The sequence below is a fragment of the Pan paniscus genome, chromosome 1 (genome assembly GCF_029289425.2).
Source record: "Pan paniscus chromosome 1, NHGRI_mPanPan1-v2.0_pri, whole genome shotgun sequence".
NCBI classification, from domain to species: domain Eukaryota; kingdom Metazoa; phylum Chordata; class Mammalia; order Primates; family Hominidae; genus Pan; species Pan paniscus.
Window position 1 is genome coordinate 96,474,993 of NC_073249.2, and position 12,659 is coordinate 96,487,651.

Consider the following 12,659-nt stretch of genomic DNA (forward strand, 5'->3'; position numbering starts at 1 on the left):
ACTTAACACCCTACTGGAAGCATCTGGTCTAAGGCCCTCCAATCCCCAGGATGCTTCTCTCTCCTCATTACCAAGCTGTGTTCAGAAGGGAGTGAAGACAGTGACTCCTCCCTGGATGTGAGCATGGGAGCAGAAGGGCTGTCAGAAAATGAGTGTCCCCAGCTGTCAGGTCTCCAAGTCAGGCACAGAAGGGACTGAGGAGGGCTTCTAGACTCTGCTGCCTAAGCTCTCAACCTGAGACAGTTCCTGGAAACATCCTCATACCCTCGAGTGGGAGCCCTTAAAACCCTGCACCCAGAGCGGAGCCCCCAGGCCCTTAGAGCAGGAGTCTGCAACAGGCAGGTTGGGGGCACAACCATAGCCAGGCTGTGAGGGGAGGGCTGAAATCCAACACTGGCAGCTCTATATCTTCCTGCTCTGCACTGGGGAAGGGGCTGGGGAGGTGCAGCCAGTGGGGCAGATATGATTCAAGCTACTTTTCGTACTGCATTATTTTGAGCAACTCTGTCATTTGTGTGACTTTGGACTAGTCTCTTCTCCATATTACACCTTGGTTTCTTCACTTATGAAAAGGGAGAGTAGGTGACTGCTAGTCTTCCCAGCTTCCCCAGATCCTAATTCTGTGAGTCTTCTTTCTGCTGAAAGGACAGGGGTCAGAGGACCTTGATCTGGACTCTGGTTTTTGGAAGGCCAAACCGCACTGGTTATAACCTAGGAAAGGGACTTTATAGCCAAAGGGCAGGAAGATGGCAGAGGAGTCCCTGAACTGAGCACTTGGATCTGGGGCAGCTTGAAGGGGGAGCTGCAGCAGTAGCCCTGAGGCAGCTGGGGCCAGGCCTGGTAGTAGGCTTTGCAGAGAGAAGCAGATACTTGTGCTGGCCCCAGCTCTCAGCTACCCACCAGAAAGGACAGCTGGCCCTCAAAGCTTAAAATCAGAATCTTCAGACCCCCAGGCTCTCTGGACCCAGAGCACAGACTCCTCCTGGTAGTCACGGAGTCTTTTAGCTGCAGAGCCCAGACTGGAGCTCATTTCTTCACTCTGCCATTCTGTTGAGACCAGGGTGGGCATAGGGCTAAGCTCCCAGACTCCCACTTGTGTGAGCACTCCCGTTGATTAGGGTGGCAGGTCTGTTAAGAGAGATCCAATTGCTCTCTTGGATCCAGAAAAAGTGTGAGAGTAAACACACCGGATCTGTCCTTGTTTCCACTGCCTGGGTGCCAGTATTCCTCCCCAGACATGGCACTATCTAGGTCCATTTCTGGAAGACTTTCAGAGGAATAGAATTCTGTTAGGAGAGAGAGGGCTGTGTAGACAGTGATGGGTGAAGACAGGCTTGGGGCTGGTTGGTGAGGCAGCTGGCATATCAAGGGGTAGGGATATGCCCTTTTGCTTTCTACAGTGTACAGTGACAAGGGCCATTTGTCAGGCTGGACAGGCTGGACAGGGTGTCTGAGATGGGGCAGGGAGCCTGGGATCTGAACAGTGGGGCCTGAAGTCAGAGGTGAGGACATGGTCAGGGAGGTGAGCCCAAGGGGCCCAGCACAGACCCATGTTTTGCTGCTTCTCATTTTGTTTATACTGAATGAGGGGGCTGAGTCACAGATAAGGACAGGGCTGTCTAATGCCCAGAGCCCTGGGAAGGCAGGGTTGGAGAAGAGGTGGAAGAAGCACACAGAGCACTGACTTGGAGGAAGAGACTTTATTTGGCCCCAGCCCCTAGCCCCACAGCCAAGACAGTTTGACATAACAGGCCCCGGGGCCCTGGTTGGGTAGAGGCAGGGTGGCCTGGCCTCCTGATTAGTGGCTGTGGCCGTGGCCACCATGACTGTGGCCTTGGCCGTGGCCACTGTGATCTTGGCCACTGTGGTCTTAGGGGGTGCCCTCCCCAAGGCCTGGCTTATGGTGGTGGCCAGGGCCCTCGTCACCCTCGTGCATCTTCTCGTGGGAGGCCCAGGTTAGCCTCGCCATCAGCATGATGAACTCCTCGAAGCTCAGTTGCTTGTCTGCATTTGTGTCCAGGTCTTCCATGATGTGCTCTATGACCTTTTCATTCTTATTCTCCTTCTGCGGGTGGGGAGAGAAGGCTGTGAGAGCTGGGTGTGGCCAGAGGTGGGGACTGGGAGCACAGTAAATGACCAGCTGGCAAATGTACAGGGAAGCCTCACCCTGGGGCTGGATTTAAAAATTAAAAATGACCATAGGCTGAGTGCGCACAATGGAGCAGACACTGAGCACACACCAAACGCTCTCCAGTTTATTCCCTCCATGACCCTGTGACTTGGGTGCTGATTCTCTATTTATAGAAGAGGAAGCTGAGTTCCAGGGTCTTGCCCTGGTCATGGCATGAGTAAGCCTGGAAATGTCACCTCATTTGGTCGTTATAACAACTTTAACAGCTAGGAATGGTATCTTCCTGGAGGAAGACTCGAAACCAGTCCTAGAGAGGGTCATTAGTTTTCACAGCTTGACTACTCAGGGCATGCAAATTCAGATCTGACTTAGAGGCCAGTTCCACTCCGCTACCCCTCTGCACTTCACTCCTTCCCCTGCCCTCCCTTCCCTTCCCTCTGGAGGTTACCAATTAGTGAAACTTATTTCAACCAACACAACGGGGAAACACCTAGAAAAACTAGGTGTGGACAGGGGAGATGGAGGGTCAGAGAGCAGAGTATGTGCTCCGCTGACCTTCAAGGGTGTGATAAAGTATAAAAGGGGAGATGGCCGGACAGGGTGGCTCATGCTTGTAATCCCAGCACTTTGGGAGGCCGAGGCAGGCAGATCACCTAAGGTCAAGAGTTCGAGACCAGCCTGACCAACATGGAGAAATCTTGTCTCTACAAAAAATAACAAAATTAGCCAGGCGTGGTGGTGCATGCCTGTAATCCCAGCTATTCCAGAGGCTGAAGCAGGAGAATCGCTTGAACCCAGGAGGTGGAGGTTGTGGTGAGCCGAGATTGTGCCATTGCACTCCAGCCTGGGCAATAAGAGCGAAACTCTGTCTCAAAAAAAAAAAAAAAAAAAAAAAAAAAAAGAGAGAGACATCAGGGGAGGTGGAAGACCCAGACCCAGGCGGGGTCCAAGAGAGCACTGGTTGGTTCCAGCTCTGCCACCCTCTGGCTGAGTCACCTCGCTAAGTCCCTTCCCAGAACCTGTGGGGTACCCAGCCAATGCGAGCACTCTCCTGTGCAGCCCATCCATGAGGCTCTGCTTCCTTTCCCACAGCATCGCTTTGCTTCTGGCGGGGGATGTCAGGTGGGGGGTGAAGCGGGCATAGGGGGTCACATGGAGGATAGTTTTGCCATGCGGCCTCTCTGCTGGGCCCTTTCTTGCCTACCCCACCCAGCATCCTGCCCGCCTGAGGCCTCCACCTATGGAGAGCTGTCAGGGCCCCTAACTCTGAAGGCTGCAATTCTCCACCTTACCAAGGCGGAGGGAGGAGCACTGGGAGGGCTGGGGACCTACCCCAGGATGTCTGGCTCCGGGAGTGGAACTGAGACTGAGACCCATGTGTTCCACCCTTCTTAATGCAGGCCTCTGTTTCCCGACTTTCCCCAAATTTGAAAAGAAAACAAAAAGGCTGTTGGAAGTGCTCAGCCTTTTTCTTAGAACTGCCTAATCATTTTTGGAGCAGGGGAAAAACCTCCCAGTTCCCTGAGTGCTGTGCAGGTGCTCTCCATGTGCTATTTATGCATTCATTTTCCACCGCAGACCCTTAGGATTAGAAAAGCCCTCCAAGTCTTCCACCCCAGGTTCCCGCCTGAGGCTTAGGGTCTCCTCAGCTTTGTGCCAAGTGTCATCCTCAGGGGCTTCCCTCCCCAACATTCAGGGCTCAGCTCAAATGTTACCTCCTCAAAGAGGCCCTTCTCATGTACCCTAACTGGTCACCTCCACCCCGCCCAGCCCCATTGCCCACAGTGCACTTCTCATTTTCTTCCAGGCACTTATTGGCATTTGGCTTTATCTGTGCTCTTTATTGGCCAACAACTTTACTGTGTGTCCCCCTCCACTGGAATAGTGGGCTCCCCATTTACCACTACATCCCTCTGCCCAGAACAGGGCCCGACAAATAGCAGGTGTTCAATTGAGCAATTTCTTGACCCTGTCGTCCTGTGTAACTGTGAGCACCTGCCCTGTATAACAGGACACTCGCTGCATCTTGGGGCTGGGCTCCAGGAGCTCAAACCTTCCCCTTGATTGCTGTAGCCCATACTCCCATCCTCCCTTGTCAACCCAAACTGCTGTGAGGCTGGGTCAGACCTGCCAGAGTCCAGCCCTACCTTGAGAAAGTTTTGCAGATCTTTTTGCACCAGCTCTTTGAATTCCCCCTGGTTCAGGGTGTCTGGGTGCCCCAGCTTCACAGAGTATTGGTGGAAGGTGTTGATGATGGTCTCTATGTTGCGTTCCAGCTGCGACATTTTGCAAGTCATCGTCTTGCACTCTGTCTGTGTAATGGAAAACCAAGAGTTGGGACACTTAGAAGAAAATGCTGTCAAGCTTCTTTGACACTTCCTACTAAGCACTCACAGAAATAGTGGGGGAAGTGCAAAATAAAAAGAAAGCACAGGCTGCAACTTAACTGGGAGATGGCCTGTCACACACATGTACAAAATGATTTTTTAGAATATCTACAGAGTGCCAAAAAGCAAAGCATTTGAGGGCAGGAGGCCCCAGGGGAACATGACCTAAGAAAATGTGAAAGAAGCTTTAAAGTGGGCAGGGCCAACCAAGGAGGGCTTCTAGGAGGAGGATTTGGAAGGAAGTTGGGTCAGGGAAGGAAAGAAGGAATTGGCAGGCAGGCTTCTGCCTGGGGAAGCTGGCAGCTCACTTACCAAAGCCGAGGAGCCACACAGAGTGTTTGCCAGAGCTGTGCAGGCTCGGCATTTATAGGCAGCTCCTGACTGGGGCACTTGGCCCTTTGGCCCTGTCTCCGGAAGATTGCTTCACAGGTGAGCAGTGTGGTAATGCTGCCAGGAAGGGGGCTGGGGCGGGGCAGGAAGTGTTCACAGAGCGCCTTTTGCTTTTTTGTGAAATTCCCAGCCCTGGCCTGAAACTGGTTTGGGAGGAAGCTGGTTGTTTAGTTCATTTCCCTTCTATCCTAAGGCCCTACTCTCCCCGAGTGAGCCTGCTGCTCCTCTGGCACCACTCAGCCCCCCATCCCCTTTGAGGTTGAAGCAGGCTGAGAACCTATGGGGGCCTGACCCTCTTGGCTGCCCCCCATGGGCAGTCTGCCCCTTCCTTTTAGTCCAACAAGGATGGTCTGAGCTCTCACCCATGCTTGCCTGGCTCTGTGATACTTAGGATGGCGAGGGGTTGGTGTTCTTAGATTCATAGGGTGAGATTTGGGGTTAGAAGGGTTCTCAGAGGTGGGCAACCCTCTTGCATTGTAGATGAAGAAACTGACACCCGGAGATGGACCTGAGCAAGGTCACATAGCTGGTTGCTGACTTGGCAGGAAGGGGACCCAGCTATTCTGGTTCCTGGTTAAGGGCAATTCTGATGATACCTTCCTCTTGCAGTCTGAGTGAGAGAGCCTCAGGGCGAATATGTTTCTAGCATCTCTCGGCATCATTTTTCTAAATCCTGCTCCCAGCAAGGGTTCCAGGAACTTATAACTTGGGAGACAACTGTTTTTACATAGCCTCCTGGTGGGCAAGATGTGTCCTTCTCCTGCTATGAACCTCCAGTGGCTCCCCATTGCCTATGGAGAAAGCTTGGCTTAGCCCTGCACACAAAGCCCTCTTGGAATGGCCCTGCCTGTCCGGCCAGCTTCCCTTTCACTACCTCCCTGCCCACTGTGGGAACACAGGGCCCACCTCCCACCTTGCCACCCCAGGAGTGCCCTTCCCCTACTCCACAGAGATATCCTGCCCACCCCCACAGCTCAGTTCTAATGCACTCTCTTCCAAGGAGACTGCTCTGTGCTTCCCATTTGGAAACAGTTTCTGTCCTCCTGACTATGATTCTCATACCACCTCTGGCTCTCAACACTTGCTTTCCTGGAGTAAAATTATTTACATATTTTGCCTCTGTCCAACAATTGGCTGTAGATCCTCAAAGGTAGGTTCTCATTCATGTTCTCCTTCTCCTATGCACACAGCCCAGGGCTTGGCAAGAGGGACCCCCTTGGATTTGCTGATTGATCCTTGCTGAAGTCCTTGCTGGCATCCTTTCCCCCCACCCCTGGAAGCCAGTATGGATGATCCACCCTGGGACTCCCTCTTGCTTGCTGCCCCCTCTCTCTATCAGGAAAGATGGTTCTCTTCTTCTACCTGCACTGGTTATTTTGTTCTGTCTCCATGAAGCCTTCCTTTATTGCCCCAGCCCCTCCAGACTGCTTTGTCCTCTGAAAGCCTGAGGCAATCTCTGTGTGTGCTAAGCATTGGCCCTAAGCATGGCCTGCCTCACACTGCTGAGATGCACCTGGAGTAGTGGTTAAGACTTCAGACTGTCTGTGTGACCTTAGGCGGTTTACTTAACTTCTCTGTGCCTTACTTTTCTTATCAATAAAATAGGATAATATCAGGACTTACCTTGAGGATTGCGACAATACATGGAAAGTTGGGAAGAGCTCAGTAAATAAAAGGTATTATTACTAATAATCTTTTCATTCATTTATGCAACAAATATTTGTTGAGCACCTACTGAGTGCCAGATATGAATGCTAGATGCTGGGAGAACTTGATGAGTGAGTCGCAATACAAAGGGGAGACATAATCTTATATCCTGTCTTCCAAATTACGTTTTAAACTCTTGGTAGCTAAGGACAGGGCTTGGCACAGTGCTAAGCACACAGCAAGCATTTAATAAATAAATGAGTGCTTGAATGCATGAGTCGCCTATGAATGAATGAACGGTGCAGACACAGCTCAGGAATGCATGAGGTAGATTTCCTATCCAAGTCCACCTTCCATTGTTTAAGCTAATAGAGGAAACCCAGCCAGCGGCCAGCAGCCAGCAGCCAGCAGCCGACCCTGTGTGCCAATGCAGCCTGTTCTGCAGTCCCTGCACAGCCCCAGGCGCCCTTCCTGTGTGCCCCCATGGCGCCCTCTGCTGCCTCTGACAAAGCACTTCTCACTCTGGACCAAGGATCTCCAACTCACCCTTGCGGGAACCAGACCCAAGGTGAAGCTGGTGGGGCATGAGAACATCAACGGCAGCAGTAGGGCAACTTGTGGCCACTGATATGGGGCCTCAGGGTTGGGGACACTGGACAGTGGTGGCAACTGTGGGGAATGAGAATGTTCCTACCTTGAAGGGACAGCCAGTGTCAGGCCAGGGTTGCCACGTGGGAAAGTAGACCAGATGTTCTTGGACCTCCTGAGGGCCCAGGACATCTGAAGCTTTATGTGAAAATTCCTGTTTAATACAATTTGTCCATTAATTTAAAATAAAAACAAAAAAAGCATGACAATGAAGCAGGGTGTGTGTTAATCAAACCCTGAGTGATGGTGTGCGGCAGGCATCTCTGCTTTGTCATGGAGCTCTCAGCTTTCAGGTGGACTTTCTGGTTCCTCCACACCACTGTGGCTCCTCTAGGCAGGGATGCTGCCTGCTCACCTCCGAAGTCTTAGCACCAGGCAAGGGCTGGCTCAGAGGCACTGGATGAACGCTTGTTGATTGAATAAATTCAGGAGTGCATGAATCAATGATGAAATGAGTGAATGTGACATAAATACTGGCCTGTCACCCTCTGTTCTGTGACTTTCTGCAGAGCCACTGACTGTGGTCATTTAGTGCTGATTCAGAATGAAAGTAAAATAGGGAGTTGGGGGAGACAAGGCTCAGCAGTGGGTGGGAATGAGCAGCTGATCAGGGTTTCAAAACAGACGGGAATCTGCACTTGGGGGATCTGATGCTGACAGTGGGCCCCCATCTTAGAAGGCCACTGCAGGCCCCCAGGTTCCAGGCTAGCCCAGGCGCAGGTGAGGCCAGGGCTGAGCCATTCTGGTTCTGACCGGAGCAGACAATTCCTGGCATGATCAGTAGGTGGCCGACACCCACCTGCCTCCTCACTGCCAGCCGAGGCCAGAGGTTGGACTGAGGGATGGTGGGATGGGGGTCTTCCCCTCTGGGTACTGATTTTCCAGGGAAAGTCGGAGCCTTCTGCTAGGGCATGAAGTGGGTGGGCCAATTTTCCTGGCTCTGTACAATGACTCGAGGTTTCCACTGGGAGAAAAGGGCGTGGCTTTTTGGGTTAAAAAACAAATAAGTGGCCGGGCACGGCGGCTCACGCCTGTAATCCCAGCACTTTGGGAGCACGAGGCGGGTGGATCACAAGGTCAGGAGTTCGAGACCAGCATGGCCAACATGGTGAAACCTCCATCTTTACTAAAGATACAAAAAATTAGCCGGGTGTGGTGGTGCGCACCTGTAATCCCAGCTACTCAGGAGGCTGAGGTAGGAGAACTGCTTGAACCTGGGAGGCAGAGGTTGCAGTGAGCCAAGATCACGCCATTGCACTCTGGCCTGGGTGGCAGGGTGAGACTCCATTTCAAACAAACAACCAACCAAGCAAGTAAACAAACAAGCAGGCAGAGGTTCCTGCAGCTACCATCAAATCACTGTGCTCTTTCCCAGATGCCTGGGACCCACTGCGGGTCTGTCTTTCCCTTCTCTGCAGCTCCCACTGTGGCCTTTCAGGGAGCTTTACCCCTCCTGTGTTGTAATGGGGGTGTTACAGCAGGCACACAGTGGGACCCGGACTGAGGGACTGAGCTGGTTTTAGTCCTTAGCTTTCTCAGACTTGCTGGTGGTCTTTAGAAGTGATTTCCATGTTCGGGCCTCCATTTTCTTATCCATTACATGAAGAGATTGGGACAGCTGACCCTTAGGTCATTTCTAGCACAGATTCCAAGTTTTGATGGACTCTTGGTGGGCTTCATGACTACCACTAGCCTCATGGCCCCTGGACACTGTCTCCTGGCTTACTTGCTCCACCTGCAGGTGAAGTCAGGTCCCTCTCCTCACAGGGACTCTGATGCCTGAGGCCCAGCCCCACTCAGGCTGCGCACAGCCTGCTGCCTATTCCTCCACTCCCTGTCTTCCTCCTTGCTGGGAGTCCCAAGTGCTCTTCCTTGGAGATCTCTGGATACGGGTCTCCTAACCACAAGCGCCCTAACATCCCCCATTTCCCCAGTGCTCATTCTAGACTCTAGTGCATTAGGATGACTTACAGAAGCTATCCACGGGTAGCTTCAGACCATTGTTCTACCACGTTTGGGCTCAGTCCACACCAAGCTTTGACCACCCCTGGCATCCTCGTGGCCTCCCTTCACTGGCCATCCTGAGGTCTCTGAGGCCCCCTGCTGAGAGCAGCCGCACTCCCTGCCCCCATGCTGGGCTGCTCCAGCATCCACAGTGAGGACCCTCCAATGATCTGGCTTCTTAGACATTCAACCTAAGCTTCCCCAAGTCTGGACCTCTCCCCCTGTCTCCACCTTGGCTGCCTCTGCTCATCATCCTCCTAATTTCTCAGACATGCCACCTTCAAAATTGAGAAAGCTGGCATTCCCTTTTGTTGCCTGGCTTCTGTTGCTCCAACCCTTTCTCCTCCCCGATCTCTTGGGAACCTGGCTTTTGCGCTCACTATGTCCCTAGGTTCCAGATCCCTGCAGAAATTTTTGGCGAGTATCTCAGCATCTGGCTTTTGGCATCATCTGCTCTCAGGACTCCCTTTGAAGTCCACAGCCCTTTGTAGAGAATAAAGGGTTTTCACACTCAGCAGGCATTATAATCACTGGCCTTTGGATCTGTCTCCCTCATTATATTATTAACTACTTGAGAGCAGTGTTCTCAATGTACTCATCCCTGGATGATAAGCTTTGCATATGAGTGACACCTGACAAATGTTTGCAGAATAAAATGAATGACTGGCTTGGTTTGGCCAGAACTTATGCTTAGGAGATGGCTATGCACTGTAATTATGAAGGCGTTGGTGGATAAAGCTAGTTAGAAAAAAAAAAAAAGACGTGCCACACAGAAGCATGAAGGTAAGGAAGGAAGTGGAAGGGAGTGATGGATAAAAGAGGTTGCTCAGAGACTCCTAGTGAGTGAAAGGTGGCTCCGGAGTTATCAGAGGGCGCATGCTGCCACCTTGTGACCTATCTGCATCAGGACAGCCTGTGGGATTCCTTTGGCCCCAGGTTTTTAATCTTTTTGCTCTCTGGACCCTTTTATATGTATTCATAGAAGTTATTGAGTATCCCAAAGAGCTTTTGTGGATTAGATGTATTAGTATTTACTACATTAAAAGTTTAAAAAATTTAAAATGATTTATTAACTCACTTAAAGTACCATTAATAAACACATTACGTATTACCACGTTTTTAAACAATTAAAAATAATTATATATATATATGTCAAAAGCTAGTGAGAAGAGTGTTTTTTTTCACATTTTTGCAGACCTTTTTACTGTATGGCTTCAAAGAAGACAGCTGGTTTATCACATCTACTTCTGCATACAAGGTATTGCTGTATGTTGCTTTGGTTGAAGATTTGAAGAAAATCCAATCTCCCACAGACAAGTAGTTGCAAAGGGGATGAATACATTAATAGCCTTTAAATATATAATTGTGGATATTCTTCTCTCATATTACATCAAAACCCAACAAGTGATGGTTTCTCAAAGGTTAGTTGCAACGTACAGTCTGAAACCATATCAGTGAATTATTTGTTCTCTGTTACATTAGAATCAATTGGTCCCTCTTAAAATTTAATGGATCTTTTATCCAAACTTTGTGACTTCATATATTGATCATTTGGAAAATATTGGTTGACTGAGTTATGTACATCTTCTAAATGCTGACATCATTTATTACTCAATATATATACATATTTATATATATCACACACACATATAAATAAACCACATTTGGCCGGGCGTGGTGGCTCACACCTGTAATCCCAGCACTTTGGGAGGCTGAGGCGGGCAGATCATGAGGTCAGGAGATCGAGACCATCCTGGCTAACACTATGAAACCCCATCTCTACTAAAAATACAAAAAATTAGCCATGTGTGGTAGCACATGCCTGTAGTCTCAGCTACTTGGGACACTGAAGCAGGAGAATCACTTGAATCCGGGAGGCAGAGGTTGCAGCGAGCAGAGATCATGCCACTGAACTCCAGCCTGGGCGACAGAGATAGATTCCGTCTCAAAAACAAACAAAACAAAACAAAACAAAAAAAGCAAAAAAGCCCCACCACATTTGTTAATATCACCACTGATCCTGTCAGTAGTCTTCAAATATTGGGAAGCTGTCAAACTCATGGTGGCAGACACAAATTTTCCAAAATTCAAATTTTTGCCTGAAAGCTCCAATTTTATTATGCTAACAAATTCTAGTTGTTTTCCCGGAAGTGAAAGGCTCACTTTGTTAATTTTCAAGAAAATGTATGCCGCATACCCAAATATGAGTATCCATAGTTTGGCTATTATTTGTTCTATGTTATTTGTTCACGGCGTCCATGAAAAAGTGGCTGGTTCAGCTCACAACTGTAGCACACAAATGCTTTTCCTTGAGAGAAACAGGGTTGAGATTTAATAAAATGAGTAATTTTCACTGCTTCATCAAGAACATTCCTAAGTGAGCCTCCTTTTCTTGAAAGAATACATTGTGAGGAATACAATGACTGCTAGTGCAGTCTGACGCCACACATAGGTTCATGTCTCTAACGGTTTTTTCTACCATTGTTTTTGTGTCATCAGTGCAAATATCAGCACAGTGAGGAAAGTGAGGAGCCGGGAGTCTTGGTTTGTGGGCAGTTTCCTGTGGTGGGAAGTTCAGAGAATATTGTTCTGGAATTAGTTTTGATCTCATGGACCCCCCCAAGCGATCTTGGGGTCCCCCAGTTTCCCCTGGGCCACTTTTTGAGAACCACTGCCTTAGGTACTTGAAGGTATGCATTATTTGAAGCAGGTCGGTGTGCTGGCTTGCTTTTCCTTTCCATTTCTTCTTTTGACACCTTTTAAAAGCGTGTCCTGTTTAAGTCTTTCTTTCTTTCTCTCTTTCTTTCTCTCTCTCTCTTTCTTTCTTTCTTTCTTTCTTTCTTTCTTTCTTTCTTTCTTTCTTTCTTTCTTTCCTTTCTTTCTTTCTCTCTCTCTCCCTCTCTCTCTCTCCCTCCCTCCCTTCCTTCCTTCCTTCCTTCTTTATCTGACAAATGCTTATTGAGTTTCTAACATGTGTCAGCATTATGCCAGACACTAAGCTAAACCCTGAGACTACAGAATAAAGTAAATTCCCACCTCTGTGAAATTCACAGCTGGAGGGAAGCTTAAGACAGAGGACAAAAAAATGTAAATATAAATAATGATAGTATTAAAGGCAGGTAAAGAGATAGACTTGGGAACTGCTCTTGAGGAGATTATAATTACAATTCATTCAGGTGCTAGAATGGAGAAGAGAGACTCTGAGCCTCTACCAGTCCCAACTAGTCACGGAGCCCTTTCCAAAGATGCCAGGCTGAAGTGGAGCCTCTGGGCGCAGGTGGGGAGCGAGGCTGGGCACTTGGGAAGGGTCCTGAGATGGTGGGAGGTGGGGCAGAGAGCACTGGGAGCCTGCTCTGGCAGCGTGGAGTGAGATGGGGCTGGGGGCCAGATAATTTAGGACTTAGGAGGTCCTCTCGGGATTCTGAGTTCACAGAATCAGAGAGGGACAACCC

At 49.6% G+C, this 12,659-nt stretch overlaps 1 protein-coding gene across 1 annotated transcript; it reads right to left on the minus strand.

Annotated features, from left to right (window-relative positions):
- Positions 1-1,685: 1,685 nt before the first annotated feature.
- Positions 1,686-4,969, minus strand: S100A9 (S100 calcium binding protein A9). Its single transcript, XM_003817185.3, has 3 exons — positions 4,831-4,969; positions 4,279-4,443; positions 1,686-2,065 (listed from the first exon to the last, which is right to left on the minus strand). The coding sequence occupies exons 2-3, from the start codon at positions 4,426-4,428 to the stop codon at positions 1,871-1,873; spliced, it is 345 nt and encodes a 114-aa protein (XP_003817233.1). The 5' UTR covers positions 4,429-4,443; positions 4,831-4,969; the 3' UTR covers positions 1,686-1,870.
- Between the last annotated feature and the right edge of the window lie 7,690 nt (positions 4,970-12,659).

Coding starts and splice junctions, on each gene's coding strand:
- S100A9 (XM_003817185.3), bottom strand. CDS start 4,428: ATGACTTGCAAAATGTCGCAGCTGGAACGCAACATAGAGACCATCATC. Junction 2,066..4,278: donor ATCTGCAAAACTTTCTCAAG/GTAGGGCTGGAC, acceptor CCCCACCCGCAG/AAGGAGAATAAGAATGAAAA.